Source organism: Colius striatus, chromosome 1 (assembly GCF_028858725.1).
Source record: "Colius striatus isolate bColStr4 chromosome 1, bColStr4.1.hap1, whole genome shotgun sequence".
NCBI lineage: Eukaryota > Metazoa > Chordata > Aves > Coliiformes > Coliidae > Colius > Colius striatus.
The window spans coordinates 164,643,373-164,666,678 of NC_084759.1; the positions used below are offsets into that span (position 1 = coordinate 164,643,373).

Genomic DNA, 23,306 nt, shown 5'->3' on the forward strand with positions numbered 1-23,306 from the left:
GTCTCCATTCCTAATACTAGCATCTAGATCTCTTGGCAGAGAACAGAGAGGAGAATTATATGTAATCTGAAATTTAGATCTCAAGAAAAGGTTCCAGATAGTAATTTTGTTTTAATTAAATAAATATTATAGAAACAACATCATAGTAGTTATAAGAAATTATTAGAAATGACTAGGATCCAAGAGGAGTTTTTTATTTTTATCTTGCAAAATATAATTATCATGGTATGCACCACACTGGAATACACATTTAAGCATAAAGACATCTCTGCATTTATCCCAACTCCTTTCATAGTCATTTTACTTTAGAAACTATATTACCTTCTGTTACTAAAAGCATTAAGATAAAACAGAATAGGGAACAGAGGCAGCCTGGCAACTCACCAGGCTTTTAGATTTTTGACAAGTTTTATTTTGAAAGTCTCATTTCTTAAGTGGTTTCTCTATCTCTTTTTAAAACCTCATGAATAAAATACAAAATGCTTGACAGAACATATAAAGTTAGTTTTCCAGCCGCTTTGCATTTTTTACCCCTTACTGAAACCTTACCTTTCAATTTTTGTAAATAGAACACTTTGTTGTTGTTGCTAGAAGATGTCAATTTCTTTGACTATTACTTTCTTTAATGTCTTCATTTGGTTCTAACAATCTGTGTATGAAGAAAAAATGAAATGAATGCTTTTTGGAAGTTCAATGCAGGTGTTCACAAGTACTATCAACCTTAAAAAATAACTTTTTAAAAAAAGATATTGGGTGTAGCTAATGAGCTAAGCTGTGGCTTTGTGAAGCATGGTAAGGCTCAAAATAAAATTTAAACCTTATATTTAGTAATATTTTGTAAACCTTTCGTAAAGAGAGATTCAAACCAAAGATGAGAAAAAAGAAAAGAATGAGAAAAGAGAGACTTGTAGTGTGTATTATATTTAAACCAATTAGCTCTGTAAATAACTCACCCATATTTAATTCCCACTATTTGCAGTCTGTAGCAGCACCAAAAAAAAAGAAATAAAAAAAAAAAACCTAGTAATTTGGAGAACAAGACACTGTTTCATTTATCTAGGCAAGACAGTGAAAACAAACCCCACCTTCCTGTCATTTAAAGCAAGTTGGTGTGTTAGCTAGCTGCCAGCAACTGAAATGTTAAAATTATCATTGTTATCAAATACAGCTATAAACTGAACACAAGACATACTTCAAGTTAGTCAGAAGAGGTCCTCTGTTTTTCACTGTGCACGCTTGCTTGAAATGAAACTGTGTGTTATTGGTTAACTGGGATGCTTAGCATAATCACTTTGCAAGGCTGTGGTGGAGGGAGGTGATTATCACTGAGAACAGATGGGCAGGTCCAAAGCATTGCCAGATTCTGCACAAGCTCCATATACTGTATGTTCTAGCTCTCTTTTCTTTGACATTTCTATTTTTTATTCATTGTGCATATTTTGAAGGGCTAGCTGAGCTTGAGGTCGGGGAGTGATGACCTTATAGTTCAGCTCACAGGTGTAGGAGTGTGGAATTCAAAGCCCCATACATCTGAATGGATGGGGCAGACTGCATTTTGCACAATCGCCTCCCTAAATGTATGAAAGGATTTATCTCCGAGCTTAGCACTCTACTCTGCATCTGTGGCTCTCTGTGGATTGTATTGTGTATGTGACCAGAAATGATATTCTCGGATATGAACACTGTCTCTGCCTCTCCTAAAGTGCATCCTCCTAATGGGACCAGGTTTTATACTTTTCAGGTAAGTGAACTTTAACAAAACTTAAAGGATTTTTCCTGGCACTTATATGATAGGTAAACTTTGAGTAAGAGTAGCTAATACATTAAGAAGCTTATGTGTTAATAAGTTTTGCATTGGTAGGAGAAAATATATAAGAAATAAATATCATCACACTAAGTTGGCTGCCTTAAAAATCAGCACGTGAATTGTTGCTAAACAAACTGAAAATTGCATTCACAATGTTTTTGCTATTGTCTTTCCTAATAATATTATCATATTACAATTTCTTACATTTATAGTTCCTTAGATGGACCCACACTGTCTTTCTGCTTAGTTCAGATAAGCACTGTGATGACACTATCGGAAATTACAAATTTATATCATACCAAAAAACCCCCAAAACTTTGGATATTGTACTGCTCTGGATTTTTTTTTTTTTTTTTAATATGAATCCTGAATATAGTTTCATGCTGGCTAATGCTTAATTTGATTCATGTGGATAGTAATGATACCTGTGTAATTGATAGAACAGCATAATCTATTATTAGGATTATTAAGGTTCTCAATTTTAAGCCAAGTTTTGCCTCATTCAGGTAAATAAGCTTGAGTACTTAGCTAAAGGTAAGAATATATTATGTGCTCTAAATCTAATGTGCAAACCAGTTTAATTACAACCATCTTTCAGTAGGATTTAATTAAAAGAAATCTTCAGTGTGTTGGCTCTGGAAAACTGTAATCCTACAGTAAGGTTTAACAATAATAAAAAAACCCCACAACCCTTCTCTCCCAGCTGCTCCTTATAGCACTCCAGCCCTGCAGGGCAATTTAAATACACCACTGCTTAAAGTAGCAATAGCTTTTTCAGCTTAGCCTCTGATACAGATGCGAGTTAACCTTTCCATTCCTGACTGTATGATGGGCTTGTCTTTTTGGTTACTTTATGCTATTGTAGAGCATGTCTTTAATATGTAATAAATCCTGTGTATCCCACCAGAGCAAACCATCTGTGGCAACAATTAAAGGTGTATAAAGTGCACAGCAAAATTCTTTCACAAAATACAGCTACTTCATTCTTTGGATCCAATAACTGCATTTCATTCTTATCTTCTTATAATCTATTGTTTTTAATTGTACTGTCTTGCCCTTCTTACAGTGATGTCAAATGATAGTTGAGGGCTGTGCAGAAACAGTGGCATCCTCCTAACAGTGACGATCTGCTGATCCTGGCAGTGATTCAGAGACATGAATGCCCCAGGCCTGTTCCTCTACAGCATGACTACTTTTTTCACACACTGACATCTAAATATTCTGTGCAGCCTCCTGTAGCTGTGCTCTTAAACACAGTTCCTGACGTCAGGTATTCTCTCAGAGTGTGTGGAGTTTAAAAAGTCACTAAAATTAGGATGCTTGGTCGTAATACCATATTTTATATTTGGTACTTTCAGAAAGTAAGTGCTAACAATAAAATACTTTTTTTTTTACAATATGTATCGTTGCTACTAGCAATCTCTCTGATTACTGTAGATATTATCCCACATACAAAAACTCTCTTCTAAAAATTGTTTCTTCAGCTGACTCTAAAACTGAGGGGGTAATAAACAAAAGGCAAATTTAACTGAATTTCCTGTTTCATTCTGGATACTTAAATGAGCGTTTTAGAGTTAAATGACCTTGGAATGTAAAGCTGCTAATTCTGGACAGTCTGAGTTTGTGTTCTAGAATGGATTGATGTTAACAGTGCTGATAGAATCCCTGAAATTTTTGTTTTAAATCAACCTATTAAAAAAAAGGTCTACATTTTCCTATGAAGACCATTTTGTGTAGTTTTTTTCCTGTTTATTTGTTTATATATATGCAGTATAAAGAAAGGTATGAATAGCAGCTTTCCAGTTCTTGCCCTGGCTTCCTTCATTTTTCCTTGCTTCCTAGTTTTTCCCCATCATGTTCATGGTATTTTCTCTTTCCCTCTTGAGATATTTCAGTGTTTGCTTACCAATGTCATAATTACTGAGAAGGACTTCATGTGCCTCGTTAATTGTTTTGGTCTGGTTTAAACTACTTTCACCTTTTGTTTTCTTACCTATTCTATTGTTTCTATATATTACATTTTAATGTCTTTGAGACAGATTATCTCTTTTAATCATTTAAATAGCTTGCAAACTTACAGGACAGCTTAATGGTTCTTTATTTCAAATATATATGCTGATATTCAACCTGAATGTGTAAAAATAATCTTAGCAAAGCCAATGCCTACCATGTTTAAAACTGAACAGATACAAATATTGTCAGATGCAGGCCTGAACTTGTTACTGATGAAGGGTAATGAGTGATTAAGCTACTGAATTAATTGTACAACGATGTAATGATTAAGCAGATCAGTTAATTTTACATTGATTTGAAACCACAACATATTGATTCTTTCAGGAAAAAAAAAGGTTTCTGAAAGGAGCATAAAGCATATATGTGAGTTATAACTTTATTGTCAGCATGTCACTGATGTTCTCAGGTAGTAAGACTGAATTGGACTCTACTACCCAAGGAATCAGACTGGCCATACAGGATTGCATCTATCAGAGCACTTGGACTGGGGAGAATTGTTAATGGGTATCTCTGCAAGTTTCTGAGTCTTTATTGAGATCTTAATCTAATGCTTAGAAAAGTAGGCTTTAAAATCAACTTCATAAATTCAGAGATTTTCCTGCCTGCTGAACTTTTTAGTAATTGAAATTAACAAGGAATTTCTTGACAACTAATTGCAACGTTTGAAATTATATCTTCACCTGCAATGACATAGGATGAAAAAACAAGTTTCTTTCATTTACCCTTTCTCTGCCTCTTTTTTTTTTTTTTTTTATTAGCCTCTTTGTTCTCAGGACACTTAGCATTCGGAAAAAGTATTAAACCTGAAAATTGCACAACTAATTGCAGCTAGAAGCTATGAAATTCTTAGTACCTTTGTTCTATTCAGAAAATCTGTCCTGAAATTCTGTGAATGTTAAAAGTGTATTTGCTGAATGACTTGCTGTAATTAAAAGAAGTTTAAGCTTTGGTCCCTAGACTATGCTTGATTAAAGTAATTGAAGTATAAAAGTATCTATGAGAAGAGTTCATATAAAGAAGTTTTATACTGTATGAAAGGAAAGACTTGTAATGCTGTTATGAACAAGGTTTAGTTTCATACTAAACAAAGCAATGCCAAAGTTTAGTGCTTTGTTTTTCGATATCTCTGTTTCATCTCAGTTTGCTTGTGCCAGCCTTGGCAGACTTCTGCAGCTATATAACAGAAAGCATTGATTTTCTTTCCTTTGTCTTCAAGATTGATAAACAGATATTATTTCTGCTACTCTATATGGATAAACTAGTTTGCAAGCAGTCCCACAGTAAGCGTGTATCTTTCATGAAAGTTGCAAACATCTAAGTGCAAGTAGTAACATTGCCTTCCTCTCTAGTTGGTCTTCTATGTCACTGTATTTAGTGGTTATTTGCATAAAATAATGATATGGGTGGAAGAGCTTGGATTAGAAAGATATATTTAACTTGGTTATTGGTTATGAAATGGGAGACAGTAATGCACTGAAAAAAAAATGTTTTAATCAAACTGGTTTTTTTTAGAGAACTTGTGGGTGGTTGCTTTTTAATGAAAGCATAGCACTTAATTTCATAATTTTGGATTTAATTTTTGAAAGTTGTGTAATACTGATTAGATCATTTAAAAGCAACTGAATTTTAAATTACTTATCATATCTAGTAAATATGTTTTATTTTCTTAAATCAGTTCTCTACAGTAATACATGTGAGTGTAAACTTACACAACTTCTAAGCACTCAAAACATCTTCACATTGGAATGTATGTTTATTTCAACAGAATCTGAAATGTAAAGATCTTTCTTTCTGTTTCAGCATCATGGCAATAGAAAAAAATTATTAACACTGTTTTTAACTGTTGTAACTTTCAATTATTAAGCTAATCAAAGATCTAAAATACGAATTTGAACACAGAACTAAATGAAGGCTAATAGTAGTTGCCAATAAGCAGAAATTAAGAATAAGGAATATGCCATAGAGACAGGCAAATACACTCAACTTGCAGCAGTATATGGAGTCTCAGGGATCTACCTACATCTTTAGCTTTTAAGTCAGCAGTATGTAGTAAAACATTCCATAAATGTTAAACATAAGCTTTCAAATATTTGGTAGCAATACCTGCTCATTTTAAAGTCAGAAGAGATTTCTGGTTTGTAGATGAACTAGGGTATACCATGTTGTGATTAGAAGTAATGTATTTTCTGAAGCCTTGAGAGGTTAAAGCAATTTTTTAAACTTATCTGACCATCAGGGGGCCTATAAAGAAATAAAACAACATTCTTAAATATTCATATAACATAAAAATGTAAATACACTATGAACTACTGTAAAAGTGCATTGCTAATCACAGGTTTGAAACTAGGTTACTGGGAAACATTTCTCTACGTAAAGCATACCGATCACCATGATACTACTTTTTATTTCTTAGCAACTGAATGTTCCACTCCAGTGTTAGTGAATTAACAACAGATGCAACTAAAAATGTTACATTCTGGTACAGAACATGCTTTGAGCTGTGTGAAAAAGAAGATATTCTGTAAGAAATGCTAGATGCACTCAATTTTCCTGTTTATTCCTATATTTATAGTTTAAGTGAACTATATACTCACCCAGAACTTCTGGTTTATACTATCTTGTAGTTCTAATGTTTCCATGATCCTATTCTTTCATGTATCTTCTTATATGGAAATAGTAAATGAAACAAAAATCCTCTCCTATAAGAAACTATATCTTGTTAACATTGATAATTGCAAATATTAGAATACATTTATCATTAGATTATTCTTTGGGCTAAGTATGCCATACTACTCTTTTAGTAGGCCGTAACTTGTATTTTTTACTTTTTTGTTGCCTCATATTTCTATGCAATATAATTTAATATCAAAGACAAGAGCTTTGAGTTTCTATGTGGAAATTCCCAGTTGCATGAAAAAAAAATGGTCATGGAGATGGGTTATGAGTCACCTTGTGTCTGGCATGGTCACTCAACTACAAAATTCTGGTAAAGTGTATACTTCATGACTACTCCTACTCTGTGCAACTTTATGCCATATATGCCATATATGCAAAAATATGCCATATATGCCACACAGAGTAGGGCCAAAAAATTCCCTGAACTTCCAGAGCTGTGTCACCTCTTCCACAGAACTCCAGAATCTGATCTTATCAGCTGGCCAAGCATGTGGGTTTTTGCAAACCGTGTAAAAGTACTAGAGGCACGTTCTTTATGAAAGCTGCAAATAGGCATTTGGTAACTTGTATCAGTAAGGATGGTAAACATCACTAAAAGACCAACAGGAATCAAGTGAATATTTGGTTTTGTGTGCAAAAAGCTGATGTACAGATCATGTAGGTTATTCTAGACTTCAGGTTTGAAAGCTGTGTTGGTGAATATATATAACAGCAGTGGCAGAAAGACTGACAGTGAGATGTTTTTAAAGACTTATGACATATTAAGAGTGACAGAAAATACTAATGCTGGACCAGTGCTTTACCCTGTAGCCAAAACCAAGAAAATCAATAAAAATTCTGGACAGTGTCAAAGGCAGGAGACAATAATAAAGTGATTTGCACTGTGAATAGCTTAGAAATATTTGTAGTCATGTGAAGGGGTTTTTCCATAATTTTAGAATTTAGAAATTTCAGAGGAATAGTGTGAGAAATATGCTTATGAGCTCTTTTACTCAGAAATAAATGACAAATGGAAATAGAGGCTGGTCTTACATTACAAGTGAGTATTATTTATTCTTATTTACTATTATTGCTATATAGTTTCTATTTTTATTGCCTATTTTGTGAGGAACAAACTAAAAGCTATTTCTTTAAAATACACACATATTAATGCAGCATTCTCTGTATTCTGACAATTACACAATTTTGAAGGAGAAATATTAAAAAAACCTATCAATTAAAACATGTAATAACAAACTCTCTATAAATTTAATCTGTTAATACTGTTTGTTTATTTATTTATTTTTCTAGAATGGAGAAGATTGTGAGCACTTGTTAATCAGGCCAGTAATACTGATGACTAGTAGGTTTAATCATTTTACTAAGTTGCTGAGAATGCACCATTTGGTCTCCAAAAATGGAACAGATTTATTCAGGCTGACAGGAAAATAAGAATATCGTCTAAGTGTTCAGCTAAAAGGTCCTAAACTGTGTTACTTTGAAGTATTCAATGCAATGTGCCTTAAGTAGCTAGAGAAGTAGTTTTTCACAAGGGGGGTTTTGTGCAGTTTTGTGGCATCAGGGAGATGTGATTTGTGGCTTGTGTGTGGCTCATGAAAGACAATGTCCTCACTACCAGCAATCCTGTCCACACCTGTGATGCAGGGAGTACCTTTGAAAAGCTACTTGCTTTCTGAATTTAAGCTTGAACTGTGCTGAGAGCTGCCCCAACTGCCATCAGGTATCTTCTTCCTATTAAAGGTCGGTAGCACTGTGGGGCTCCACATTTTCGGTTTTTTTACAGCCAGTCAAAAAAATGGTCTGACAGTTTTTATGAATATGCTGCTGTGTATGCACTTAACTTGGAAGGGTCACTTGACCAAATATTAACTGACTGTTTTGCTCTATAGATATATGTGCATCCTTTTCTATGTGGGAATACAAACTGCTACAGAAGAAATGAGAAACACTATGATTCTAAGATAAACCTGATTACCATGAATTGGGCAGTGGAAATCAGAAAAACTAATCCTTCCTCCCTAAAGCCACAAGACAAAACTAAATGTATGCATACACACAAACACATGCTTTCAAAAAAAGAGTTGAAAAATAATCAAGCATAGAAGGATTCTGTCTAAAGTATTTTTCAGTTGTAAAGACTTAGTAAATGATGTTGTTTACTCCAAAAATGTGATAACTAGAGTAAGCAAATAACATAGAACCTTAAAATACATACATAAACCAAAATAGAAATAGCTTAAAGGCTTTGTGTCGTATGTCAATATTAATGTATTTGTTTTCATTTGCCTGTCATACAAAAATATTTTGTCCACAAAATAGCATTTTTTCATGTGGTGAAATGGAACAATAAGTAAACAGAGCAGCTGATTTACCTTGCCCATGCAGAAAGTCGATTTACCTTACCTATCCTGTCATTCAGAATGTGGCCTATTCTACTATGCAAAGTATCTTTCCTTTTTATATCAGAAGTACTGGAGCAAAAACAGAGCTACTATTTCTTTTGCAGATGAGTGGATGTGGCCTATAAAAGCAGGGGACCAGTAGGAGGAATAGCAATAGGAGTACCTTCCTCCAATTCCAGAAATAGGATCGTGGTACAGTTTGTGAATCATAGCTAGAAACCATGTTTCTGGCTCAGTTTCAGAAGTGCCTTCCGTATTGGATTCCGAACCTGGGCTTCTTCTACCATATTTTGCATAGAAAATAAAACTAAAGGAAGAAATGTACTAGTATTTTCCAGAATAGTGAGACTACCAAGGGTTATTGCATAATAATATGCATTGGTTTGACACTAGTTGGTCCATTCTCTTAACTGAAAACAAGGTCTATAGAATGAGATAGCAGAGTGTTTACACAATAAGCTTTTTTTGCAGTGAAAAAAAATAAAACAATATAGGCATAGCCTGTTCTGAAGGCACAGAGTGTGTCTCTCTAGATGGATGTCCTGAACATCCTGTATAAACTGAGATGATAATCTATAGGAAATGGCGTGGTTTTGTCTTTATGAATGTTACCAATCTTGCTATGCATCACTGCTGAGCTTTCCAGTCTCTGAGAGGAGAATGTAAGTAATTTCCTGATTTCATTGTCTGTTTCAAATATGTTCCTAGTATATCTCTCAGGTCTAGGTCATACTGATTCTGTGTTGCTTTGCCACTCTTTGGACCCAGTAGAGGACAGTTAATCTTTAGTGCAAAAGAGGAAGATCTGATGTTTGTGTCATCCACATTTGGGGGCTGGTTTGTTTATTTTGGAATAGGTCTAGTCACATCCCATTGGTTGAACAAGTAGTTGGAAGGCATTAAATACACTCTCAGAGATCATCTTTTAATTTCATTTTGTACAGGAGGCATCCAGTTTAGGCACTCTGAAATCACTTCATGATGCAAACCAAAACAATTTGAGACAATGTGGAAGTGGAGTAAACTTAACTGATGCAAACTGAAACACTAATGTAGACTTGATTTCTGAAATGACAGGCTCAGCATTTCAGAATAAGGGCCAAATCCCGTGACTCCAAAATCGTAATATGGGAGAGTGTATTTCTCTGAAGGAATCCTGAAAGATAAAAGTCCATATATTGAGCTAATATTTGTCAATATAACTATACTGATAAAGACTATGTTGGCTCATTAATGTCATACAGTAATTTCAGACTAATCTTGTCAAAGCATGCTATTTGCAGGACTCTGTTACTAAAATAAATACTACGTGGAGAAAAGTATTATATATTCTGAGCAAATATAAAACTGGTAATGTACAGATTTGATGAAGCAAAGAAAAAGATTTTTTGACATTAAGTTATGGAAAGCTCTTTTCTTTGCCATACTCTTATGTTAGTAGTGGGCAGACAGAAAATTATTTCAGGTTAGTAATTGAGCCTTTGTTTCGTGTAATTGGGAACCTAAACTCCAGATTGCCTCAGTCGACTGATTTGATATATCTCATAAGTCTTGAAGACATGGCCTCTGTTGACATGAAGCCTTGCATGGATTGTCTAGCATTGCAATGTGCTCAGCAAAAGAATGAAACATACACGGCTAAACATACACGTACACGCGTCTGTTGCTTTAAATAAAGCTAACATCAGCCTTTGTGCTTTGAATAAAGGTCTAATGACAGTAGAGCATATGTTTATCTCCTCAGACTGGGAACATTGTAGTCTGCTTGAGATGGTCTGTGAATTTTCAGCTGATCAGTAAAAAAGACCAAAAGATTTTAAAGTTTTAATAAACCAAGAGGTGATATTAAAGCTGAACTTGAATTCTCCATCAGCTTCCAGTTTAGTACCAAAGAAACAATTGTCCTTCCTTTCAGGAAATTCAATAGTCACCATCATTTTCTCACAAATATGAGACTAACATAGTTTACATTAAAGGTAAGCAAATGAAGAAAGAATGGGCAGTTCTGAAAGCATCTCAGAGAAATTATCCAAATAATTTGGGTTTTTTGTTGTGTTGGGTTTTTTGGAAGGAAGTTAACTAATGGTATAAAACTCAATGTATTTAGCTGAACTATTAATCAAGGAGCCAAGGAGCAATTTGGGTCAATAGTCAGTCACAAACACCCAACTAAAAGTTACTCATTATAATAAAGAATCTGTCAATTTTACAATCTGTCAATTTTTTGTTTGTCCCACAAAGAATATTAGTTTTTATTTGCATTTTTAAACATAATATCTTTCCAAGACATAGAAATCTTTTCTGCAGATCTCATTTGTAATAGATTTATGAGAATTCCGAGAGTTATGAACTAGTGGAACATGTAACGGGTTCATTATGGAGGAGTGCTTCTTTGAACTGCTTCTTGGGGTTGGATTTCTGGCTATCTTTTTGTCAGAGTAATTTTGGAAACATCAGTTTATAGTTAAAGCTTAATTTTACATTTACTGTAGTATAATCATGTTTTGTACCCAGTATGGCTTATTATTTTTTTTCTCTCAGAAGTCAGTGGTTTTTGTTGCATCCTTCTGAATAGTAAGAAAACAAAATTTAAAAGTCATGTTGAGATATTTTCTGCTGTGTTCCTTTTGTTCTAAACATGACTCAGTGAATAATATGCAGAATAGAGCTGCTACTGAATGCATTAGAAATAAATATCTTCTAATACATACTCTACCACAGTACAGCACATCTTTGGTGAATAGAAGGCAAACAATACTTACCGTAACTAATGTGAAAGCCTGTCCCACTTTGTACATACCCTGAAGGGACTCACATTGATGCAGAGCTCTGCCACTAAAGAAGTTATATCTGAAATCAATAATGAATCTCAGCTTTATCAGCATTCACCAGCACTGATTCCAGTTTTCCAGTCAAACTGGAGTCAGGAACTTTAAAGAAGTGTCCTTACATTTTGGTGGTTCTCTAAAATAAATTGATAAAAACTGACACAAAATTCCATCTTGATAAATAACAGAATTCATTCAGGTTTTGTGTAGTAAATGAATCCAGCAGTTTTTTAAATAAATGAACATTTGTTTTCTCCTGACAAGGCAAAGTTCTTATTTTTCAATGCCTTTTGCTTTTACTCTCTCACTGGTATTTCAGACCAGCAGGACAGCACAGTTGCTTTTTATCGAAATAGAGCTCCTGAGGATGATGTCCAAGGTGGACTAGAATATAACATATTGTGTCTGTTTACATATTAAATAAATAGAAGTACTTTGTACATTTATCCCCATACTAAAAAGCTCCTAATCTGTTTTTTCTACCTATTAAAGATAGTTTTAATTGGATTCTTTATGTAGTTCTTACTCATCTTCAATACTTTCATTAGCTGATTTTCTGGAAACACCAAGCTTTGTGGTGAAGTTCAAAAATAACTGTAATTTTCAGCCTACTATCTCAAAAGGCATTGTCTTGTCAAAAATTTTTTATAATTTCAAGTCACAGTTCAAAGCTACACACTTTTGGTCAGGTATTAGTATGCAGTTGTAGTAAAGTACCATTCTGGGAGTTAGACAACAAACAGGGCAAGTAGCCTTTTGCAGAATTAAATTCTCAAGCTTACAGTAAATTAGAAGGAACTCTGAGGGAAAAAAAAAAGAAAAGGAAGGAAATTAACAGCAAAACTATTGTTAGAAGTTTCTCCCAGTTCCCTACTTTATTTCTTACTCTTCCAAGAACAGCAGTATATGGCAACACTTCACAGAATGCATCTTGTTTCCTTACTCTGAGCAGCACAATTCCATTGAAAGTTTGAGACTCATCCTCTCTCTCACCTTTGGCTTGTGAAGAGATACATAACAGATCTCTAAAACCAGCTCTCCTTCAATTACACATTGTAATATTCCAATACTATTTATAGAGGGAATCTTAGTCTTCTGGAAGCATGAAAGTATCAGTAATGTATTAGTGTCAAATCTAATCTCTAATCTTTGTAGAATAACAACTGAGAGACTAATCATTATTCAACAAGGAGAGGACTTCATTAGATTAACTAATTTTAAATACCCTCCCCTCTTAACATAAGTATCTTCTACTTAAATGTAACATTTATCTGTAAGAATTTTTAAATATGGTTGCTAGAAGTAGAAAATAAACAAATCTACTCCCCTCCTTTAGTCTATATTTTACTGCAATTTCTATCAGCTCTATGCTTTCCTGTGTAAAAAGAGAAATCCAATGTGCATTGAAGTCTTCTAACATCAACCCTGGGTCCTGTTTAAGTCTCATTGTTTTTCATTGTAATATAATGATAATGTTCACAAAAAGCTCTGGACCAACAGTCCACTCACTTGTGGGCATGGACACCTTTCATTTACTATGCTAAGGAAATCTGGTGGCATGACCATGACAATAAGCAATATTACATCTAATGTTTACACCTTTAGATTAATTCTTATCTCTAAAATGACTGAAATTTTGTCTCTTCAAATAAGTTATGCTTTCTGGAGACAGAGCAGTTTGAACTCTTCTAGTTAATCAGAATAGCCCAATTAAATTATCATTACTCCATTTTGGTCTGTGACTTTCTCTAGAATAACAATGGTGGGTGTTACTAGAAGAATAGTATATATAGTGTATTGTAAGCATTTAGGTAGTAAAGGAAATTCTGAAGTTTAAAGGAAATGCTCATGAGAAAATCCAGGCTCTTAATTATCAGTCTTTTAAAAGAAAATATAAGGGGCTGTCTACCTTTGTTGAAAAATCAATTGATATACTAATTTAATAAAGATCCTAACTCTGCAAAAGATTTAAAAGAATATAAATCTCTCTCTCTGTGACAGACCATTGATTTCAAGGGACTTATTCCTAATGCATGATTACAAGCATCTGTATATCTTCAGAGCTGTGAAAAGCTGAAGGTCAGATCCAAAAAGAGATATTGGCATGACCTTCCTTTTGGCTCACAGTTTTCACTAAAAAGGTTAGAATGGCATTGTGTTTAAATCCGCAGTTAAGCAACAGAGAGAAAATTTGGATTAAATGTACAATTAAGCATGTCTAAAACTTGAAAATCACATTTACCATATCTTTTTCCCCCAAAGGTAGCCAGAACAAGGGAATGAGGTATGTTGTCTAACAGAGTTTCCTCCATAAATGTGTCAAGACTAAATGTATTTGGTTTTGGCAAGTCAGTATTTATGAAGTAATCCCTGGTAATTCCCTGCTCAGAAAACAAAAGCTGATCTACTAGATCTCTGCAATTAAGCAAAGGGCTCAAGTTTGGCTTTTTGAAGATCACCAGTTCTTGTAAGAGGAAGACTTGAGAGACATGAATTGTCTTTATTAAAGGGAGGGGTTTACCAAAGAGACGCTAAGCGTTCATTGCAATCTCAAGAAGCTGAAGTAAGAAGGATCCGTGGTGTGGTTGAAGAACATGCTGGAAACTTTCCTATGGCAGCTGCAGTATGTGCGATCCAAATAACAAATTGGATTACATACAAAAAAAGGATATGGATATTTTCAAATTTAAGTCCCACTCATTTTGTGTACCAGCTGCTTTATCACCATTTAGTCTCCTTTTATTCCATTTTCAGTTCTGATATAGTTACAAGTTCTTTTAACATCTCATTGAAGATGACAAAAATATACATTGAGATAGCAGCTGAATATACAGTTTGGTTTAACTGGATGGTATAACCTACTATAGGAATAACTAAAACATTTTCATTCCATATGTTCTGCATAGTTAACTGGGTATGTTATCCCTGATTTTTCACCTCACATTTGCATTAAACCAATGTAAGAATGAAAAGTCAAACCTATTATTTTCTTCCACGTAATTACTTCCAAATAAGAGTGTTATATTGCATCCTGACAGCATTTAATTAACATCTGGAGATTTTTCTAAAACTAAGGTTTGAGATTCTTCAGAAGACTCAACTGTGAACTTATCTGACCAGGAGAAAGCTAGCAGGCTTGTTGACATCATTATTTTATTTACAATGTATATGTGTCTTTGTACATAGTGTGAATAAAAATAATTTCAATTATATGTGCAATTTTCCTAAATAGATGAGTACAGCTAAGACCCATTTTGTCTAAGTGAAAGTATAATTCTACTTTTTCTCTTTTCAGAAATAATTTTTTATTTGAAGTCAAGGAAATTATAGATTACCTCCATTTGTCTGTGTTTTGGGGTTCTCTAAGGACTCATGTTTCTAATATTAAAGTTTCACCTTTGCTTTCAGGGCAAGGTTCATCGCATTTGATATTCTATATTTGTAGTGTGAATTTCTACCCAAGACTTCTGCTTGCAATTCCATCAACCTCTTTTCTGTGTAACGTGTAAAGAATAAGTAGTAATGAATTAGTAGTAATAAAGTAACTACTTTTAAAGTACCTATTTCTAAGATTTTGAGGACATCTGAGAATGGTTAACTTTGATTTTTTACATTCTGATTTTTGGTCAAATCAGACTTACCTGCTGTGTCCAGAGACTTAGGAGTGAATGTCTGTTTTGTTTTAAAACGTAGGTCATAATTTTACAATTTGAAAACTTAAGAAGGAGTGGGTTGTTCTTGTTGAAAATTTAATATGTGTGTGTGTGTGTTCACTGTACATTTAATTGGAGGAAAGCAAATAATTCTGATTCTATGAATATGAAATATGTGTATTCAGAGCCCTGGCACAGGCTGCCCAGAGGGGTTGTGGAGTCTCCTTCATTTGGAGGTCTTCAGGACCCGCCTGGACATGTTCCTATGCGACCTGATCTTGGTGAACCTGATTCGGAACGGGAGTTGGACTAGATGATCTCTAAAGGTCTCTTCCAACCCCTACCATTCTATGATTCTATGATTCTATATTCCAATCACTTTCTGAAAAAAATAATAATAATCTGATAGCAAGATTTGATGTGTGATTGTTTGATCCTTTCTTGCCTAACATAATTTTGGAGAGTATGACTGAGCTACTGAACACCATTCACTATTTTTTATATCAAATGTTATGTATATAACCATGGTAAAATGGATTTGCAGTGGTAGCTTGTGTTTTTCTAACAGCCTTTCATATCTGAAACATACTCTTTACATTTGTAGTAGAATTTACTGTGGTTTCAAATTCAAATACTCTCTCTACAATATGTTTGCTTACATTGCTAAAGGACATTTCTGTTTACTTTTCAAAATAGCTTTGATATAATCCCATCTGTCAAGAAGTGAGAGATAAAGCAAAACAAAACTATTATGTCAAAGTTCATGTATCAAGAGGTAAATCTTGACTTAATAAATAATAATACAGTCTGCTTTATAAGAACCATATATTAAAATTGTCATCCATTTTAAATACTATGTGATTCTTTTCAATAAACACAGAACTATAGAGGTAGAGTTCCAGAAGACAGAGAGTTTAAGGAAAAACTCAATTTTCATATATTTGTCAAATCTTGACATTAGACGTCAACTCTAGATAAAATGAAATCCTTCTGGTTAGTTGAAGGAATTACACTCAAGTTTGTATGAACAATAATTAGACATATTATTGTTGAAATTCAATGGAATGTTTTCTAAAGTGATAGAGATATTTCTGTGGAAGTCAAGTCATGACCTATTGAATAAACAATATTTAAGAGCTGTTTGATTATGAAATATGAACATTATCTCATTGAAGTGTAATTGTAAAAATAAGTGCGTTGTAAAAATAATTTCAAGTGAGTTACTCTGAATGGAATATTTTTAGGATCTGCCGATTGTGTATTTGATGCAGAAGGTGCCACAGCCCATTAGCCAATGATGACTTCCAGAGGGACAGAAAATTCAGTTTATTGTCAAAGGGACTCTGTGGAATGTACCTTTCCAAATATCATTCGGCTCCAAATCTGGCTTGCTTAAAGCCAAAACTGTCTAAAACCCATGTACCACAGAAAGAAGTGCAGAATTTCTTGTAGAATTTCAGCATGGAGTGGCAGCACTTGAAAATCTGTAGTTGTGACATTCCTTGTTCACAAATACAGTTTATGCCCATATAAAAATCAAGATTCTTGAAAATGATTAAAAACCAAAAGAACAGGATCTGCCACAACATCAAACCTTTTGTGCATTTAAGCTTTGAGGGAAGGGTTTCTGCTGAACATACCATTAATTGACAAATTCATCAATGTCATTATTAGTTTTCTTTTCAAGCTAGCATGTAAAACACTTTTTTTCAACGTAGTTTTGAAAGCATTCAAAGAAGTTCTTTTGCAGAAAACAGCAATGCTAGAAAATGGCGACTCCAAAACAAAATAATCATCTTTGTTGCAAAGAATGTATTGAAGTAAAAAGATTTTATTTGTAGACCCACAAATCCAAGAAACAGTATTTATTGCAGCCCCTAGCAGAACAGATGGAAGTCTGTGCTTTTCAACTTGCTAATTGAACACAAATTAAGTCTTGTTTTGTATCAGCTATTGTTTTTTTTTCTTTGTTCATTGATAAGAAGGCATATAAATTTCTTTACTTTCCCTCTTTTCTTGCTCTGTCTGCCTTATGTGCTGGTTTCCTTAAGAAAAGCTAAATTTTTTTTTTTTCTTTTTTTAAGAGACACAAGGGTAAAATTATTTCAGAAATTTAAGCTTCCTTCTCATTTTTTTGGCATTCTTGTGCTTGGTGGGATAGAAAGAACATTTCAGTTCGAAGTCCTGCTGTGGTAATAATAACGAGAGTTTTACCACCTACAATGTCAGGGTAGCTCTGTTTTAAGTATTCAGAGTGAACATCTTGTGAGATGACCTTTTCAATCTCTCAAAGGAAGGATTAATGAAAAAGGCTGGCATGTCTTGTTCACACTGTCAAGTGTTTTCAGAAACTATGAACTCCCAAAGCTTTGCCACTTTTGTGGAACTTACTCACTGTATACGTGACATATTATACAAAAAAACCACTTTTCTATAGGAAAGCTGATGGAAATATATATATAAGATGGAAATATATAAATAACATGGGAAAAAACCTCTATATATTAAATACATAAGATTACAATGACTTCTGAATATTTTAAATATAACATTTTACATCAAACCTTATGAATGCATTCCATTATTTAGTTATTGTATAACAATAACAATTCCATGAATTGTTATTGGATTTTCATCAATTATCCATTGAAGTATATGGTATGTTTATGATTTTTATTAAAAGAAATATTATATTCTAGTGTCATTATCTTTCTGTTTTAAAATTATAAAGCTGTAAGAGTTAATTTTGTCAGCCTAAGAAATGTTAGAATTTGATGGCAGTATTTTATCTAAATTAAAAAATATATGAGATACTTTACATAGAGCATGGATGCAAAGGTCCACAAATCTATAATTCTGTTAATTTATTAATATGGTTAATTTCCTTTAAAAAAATACCATGGTCCTTCTATTTACAGTTGTTAGAAATTAGCAATACTAAACATATGATATTAAAATCAAATAATGGTTCTCTAACTTTCCCCATAATCATACAGAACCTCTATTTCCAATATTCCTACAAAACTGAGCATATACTTAGTTGGAAGTATTAGAAATGATCCCTAATGTTTGCTCTTCATATGGTATATTTTTGCTACTGTCAGATTAAATATCCTACCTTTAATATTTCTAAATAGGAAACTGCAGCTAACTTGAGCCGTTTTCTAAGAGCTTCAAAACAGAATCTTTTTCATGTGTTTAATAGTGTTATTTTAAGACATTGAAACCAAACACATAAGACATTAAGAGAACAGGGGAGGTGCTTGAGGATTGGAGGAAAGTAAATGTCACTCCAGTCTTCAAAAAAATAAGGAGGAACTGGGTAACTACGGACCAGTCAGCCTTAACTCCGTCCCTGGAAAGGTGATGGAACAACTTATCCTAGGTGCTGTCTCCAGGCATTTAAAGGACAAGAAGGTCATTAGGAGCACTCAACATGTCTTTACCAAAGGGAAGTTATGTTTGACCAACCTGATAGCCTTTTATGAAGATACAACCAGGTGGACAGGTGATGGTAGTAGTGCAGTGGATGTGGCTTATCTCAATTTCAGTAATGCATTTGACACCATCTCCCACAGCATCCTTGCAGTAAAACTGAGGAAGTATGGGCTGGATGATCAGGTAGTGAGGTGGATTGTTAACTGGTTGAAGGGAAGAAGGCAGAGGGTTGTGATCAATGGGGCGGGATCTAGTTGGAGGCCCGTATCTAGTGAAGTCCCTGAGGGGTCACTGCTGGGACCAGAAGTATTCAATATATTTATTAATGACCTTGATGAGGGAACAGAAGGCACTGTAAGCAAGTTTGCTGAGGATACTAAACTAGGGGGAGTGGCTGACACACCGGAAGGCTGTGCTGCCTTTCAACAAGACTTGGACAGGCTGGAGAATTGGGCAGGGAGAAATCTAATGAAATTCAACAAGGGCAAGTGTAGAGTCTTACATCTGGGAAAGAATAACCCCATGTACCAGTAGATATTGGGGAATGAACTCTTAGAGAGCAATGTAGGGGAAAGGGACCTGGGGGTCCGTGGCCAAGAAGGCCAGTGGCATCTTGGGATGTATTAGAAGGGCTGTGGTTAGCAGGTTGAGAGAGGTTCTTCTTCCCCTCTACTTTGCCCTCAAGAGACCTTATCTGGAATATTGTGTCCAGTTTTGGTCCCCTCAGTTCAAAAAGGACAGGGAGATGCTGGAAGGAGTTCAGCGTAGGCCCACCAAGATGATTAGAGGAGTGGAGCATCTCCATTATGATGAGGAGAGCTGAGGCTCTTCAGCTTGGAGGAGACTGAGGGGTGACCTCATTAATGTTTACAAATATGTAAAGGGTGGGTGTCAGGAGGATTGAACCAGGCTCTTCTCAATGATGTCCAGTGATAGGACAAGGGGCAATGGGTATAAACTGGAACACAAGAGGTTGCAAAGAAATACAAGGAAGAATTTCTTCACTATGAGGAAGACAGAGCACTGGAACAGGCTGCCTGGTTGGGTTGTGGAGTCTCATTCTCTGGGGACGTTCAAAACCCACCTGGATGAGTTCCTGTGTGACCTACTCTAGCAGGGGGATTGGACTGGGTGATCTCTCAAGGTCCCTTCCAACCCTTAAGATTCTGTGTTTAAGCTAAGAAAACTATGTTTGATTTAGTTTTCCTATTACTCTTTTATAGGATGTTAAAATGCTAAGGAATATAATTTTCACAGTTTGTACATTAAATATTATCAAAATATTTCTATATATAATATTATTTACAATAAGTAAATTTCTTTAAGAGTTTGTATGGTGCCTTCTATCAAAGACATTAATTTTTTTTCCCTCTAAGATCTGTATCAGGAACACAGTTTTATCAAAATCACATTTGAAATTATTACTTTTTAAAAAATAATGCCTCATCATGTTTTGTGTTATTTATGTACAGAAAGAATACGAATAGAGCCTCTTCCACAATACACCACATATTATGATCTGTGTAAAGCTTTTAAAAACATTTCTGCTAGAGATGTGGAGGCAACACTTTGTTCTGTGAGGGGTGTATGTGGGGGTGTACCACTCCTCTTTATAGAAAGAAATATGCTTTCTGATCAGTGAACACTGATCAGTGGGTTGAGCAATACTTTTGCTATCAGACACTTTCTAGAAACTTTATTAGAACCCTTCACTTACATGAAACAAATAAACAAACACATCACTAAGAAAGTATAATTACATGTATATATAAAATAAAAAATTATTTTGAAGAGAAATACTAAGTAGATTATTATTAAAATGTAAGTGAATAAATTAATAATTTCATCCAGAGACAAAAATAAAATAGAAAAAAAATAGAGCCTCCCATAATTCTTTTTTTCTTTCCTATATTCGGAACAAAATATTTTCAAATGTTACCTAGACAGTAAAAAAGATTTTATTTTCCCTAAGCCAAGCTGAAATGGTGAGCAGATATGTCACCATTAAGTGTAACTAACTATTAATTATACATAAGTACTTCTTTAAAGGTTTTGAGATATAGTCTCGATCTGTTGGGTTTTATTCTGTTACAACCTGATAGTTAATGGAAATGTGTCAGCAATTAAGTCTAGAGGCATATTTCACTAAAACAGAGATATAAAGATAGGAAAGATAATAAACCTCCAGTTTATTGCCAAAGAGCAAAGCCACTACAATAAACAAGCAGCTACGACCTGTACTTCATTTTCAGCATTGTTGGGAGCTTACTGGTAATTGAAGAGTACTAGAACTGTTAAACAAAATAGCTAGTTTTCCCTTTCCAAGAGATGGAGAATAAATGCAGACTGGTGTCAGGAAACAAGACAGAAAAACTAGTTGTCACGGTTTCTTGGTTGATTGCTTCCTTATCTACTTCTTCCAACTTTCACTCAGCCAAAGCATGGCATCCAATGGAAAGGAAAAAAAAATTCACAGACATATATATATATATATATAGGACAATAACTGCCACAGCTAATCTTGCATAAAGAACAATAAACACAATGAGATGAAGTATCTACAAACATCTATTATCTTTTATTATTAATTAAAAACATCTACCAATAACTTCAGCTGTCATTTTCTCCCTCTCTGAAGCTTATCTTAAAAACAGACTAGGTTACTTCTCCTTAGGAGACCTTCCTGATCCTGGAGTAATGAGACGGTTTTGTTCTGTATGCCATAAATACAAAATAAAATATTAAATGGTAGAGTTTTTTAATTTTTGGTACTGTATGCTTAGCAGGGAGGTTTACTGCCAGACACTAATGTTACAGCTAAGTTAAAATTAAGCTGGTGTGAGACTGATGAGATATACCTAATGTTTTGAAGAAGCTGAGGTTATGCTGTATTTGGAAGCCTAGCTCCAGGTAGGAACCATTTTCATAGATTATAAAAACAAAAGGAATTTAAAAAAAACAGAAACATTTTCTACTTTTTCAATGATTTTGCTTGTTCCTAGTTTAGATCATATCATTCAATGTTAGTTTTATTCTAAATTTATACTAAACAACCTTTTTTGGAATAAAGTAATATACATCAGATGCACTCTTGTTCCACTCTTTCCCATCTTTTCCTCCCTACTCTGGCCTCCTCCCCTTTTAGAAGCAGAAATCTGTTACAGCCAGATTACTATACTTTCCTGTGTATGTGCTACCAGCAGGCAGGGAAGTGGAGAAAGCTCCTCACGTTCTCTGTCCTTCTGTGCTGTCCTTTCTGATGCTCTCAGAAAACTGGTGAGGCATTTCAGAAAGATATGCAGTCCAGTGTTTGGTGTGGATCTCTGTATTAAATGTGTTGTGACCGAAATGCAAGACTTGCAGGAAAAACCTCCAAAATGTAAGAATTATAGAGCCTATGTATACTAGACAGACTAAGTATAGATCTATGCATGGCCAGCAGTGATGCTATTAGTTAGATCTGAAGAATACCATTCAAGACAAGGTAGCTCTCTTACCTTGGAAACGTCCAGGTGTCCAGGGATAACCTGCTCAATGCCTCTGCAGCTCTTCAGAGCTTTTATCAACATTTACTGAAACAACACCATTGACTCAGACTAAAACTTTGTTATGTTAGCCACTCTGGATTTTTGATTACATTTCAGCAGATGGACTGGAAAAGATGATTTTGTTATGCAAGAGCAGGTCTTCCCGTCTATCCAAACTCTGAATATTGCCTCGTTTACTCCTTTTTCAATCTTTTTATTTGTTCATAGAAACTACTGTTGTTGCAATAGTTTGAAAAAAATAGCCTTTTCTGTTTCATGAGAATAGCGTCAAAGGGGACATAATTTTTACTGGGACAAGTATCAGGCATTACTCATGTTATTTCGTGTGATTACTTACTCTCAATTTAGTGTTGAGTTCTTGAGTTGTGTGCCTCAACTCTAGCACAATACAGAGCATGAAGCTTCTGGCTGCTGCTGCTGGTCTAAACTGTCATATCCATGGCATATCCATGCCAAAGCTGTGGATTCACCGAGGAGAAATCCTGTTTGAACAACCTAATAGCCTTCTATGAGGACATAACTGGCTGGCTAGATGTGGGGAGAGCAGTGGATGTCATCTGCCTTGACTTCAGCAAGGCTTTTGATACTATCCCATAACATCCTCAGGAAGGCTCAGGAAATGTGACTTGGATGAGTGGACAGTGAGGTGGATCAAGAACTGGCTGAATGACAGAGCCCAGAGGGTGGTGATCAGTGGCATAGAATCAAGTTGGAGGCCTGAGGCCAGTGGAGTTTCACAGGAATCAGTTCTGGGGTCAGTCTTGTTCAACATCTTCATCAATGACCTGCAGAGGGGACAATGTACCCTCAGCAAATTCGCTGATGACACCAGACTGGGAGGACTGGCTGATTTCCAGAAGGCTGTGCTGCCATTCAGCGGGATCTTGACTGGCTTGAGAGTTGGGCAAAGAGGAACCTCATGAGGTTCAACAAGGACAAGT

At 34.7% G+C, this 23,306-nt stretch overlaps 1 protein-coding gene across 3 annotated transcripts in view; it reads left to right on the forward strand.

The window, feature by feature from the left end:
* PPFIA2 (PTPRF interacting protein alpha 2) overlaps positions 1-23,306 on the forward strand; it is a 301,840-nt gene that overhangs the window by 94,218 nt on the left and 184,316 nt on the right. For 2 of the 3 annotated variants that reach the window (XM_061992867.1, XM_061992783.1), the window contains exon 1: positions 1,661-1,741. The exons of the other annotated variant lie outside the window; for it this stretch is intronic. In XM_061992867.1, coding sequence (XP_061848851.1) covers positions 1,661-1,741 — 81 coding nt within the window. Of the gene's footprint in view, positions 1-1,660; positions 1,742-23,306 lie in introns of those variants that run through there. 3 annotated transcript variants of the gene reach the window in all.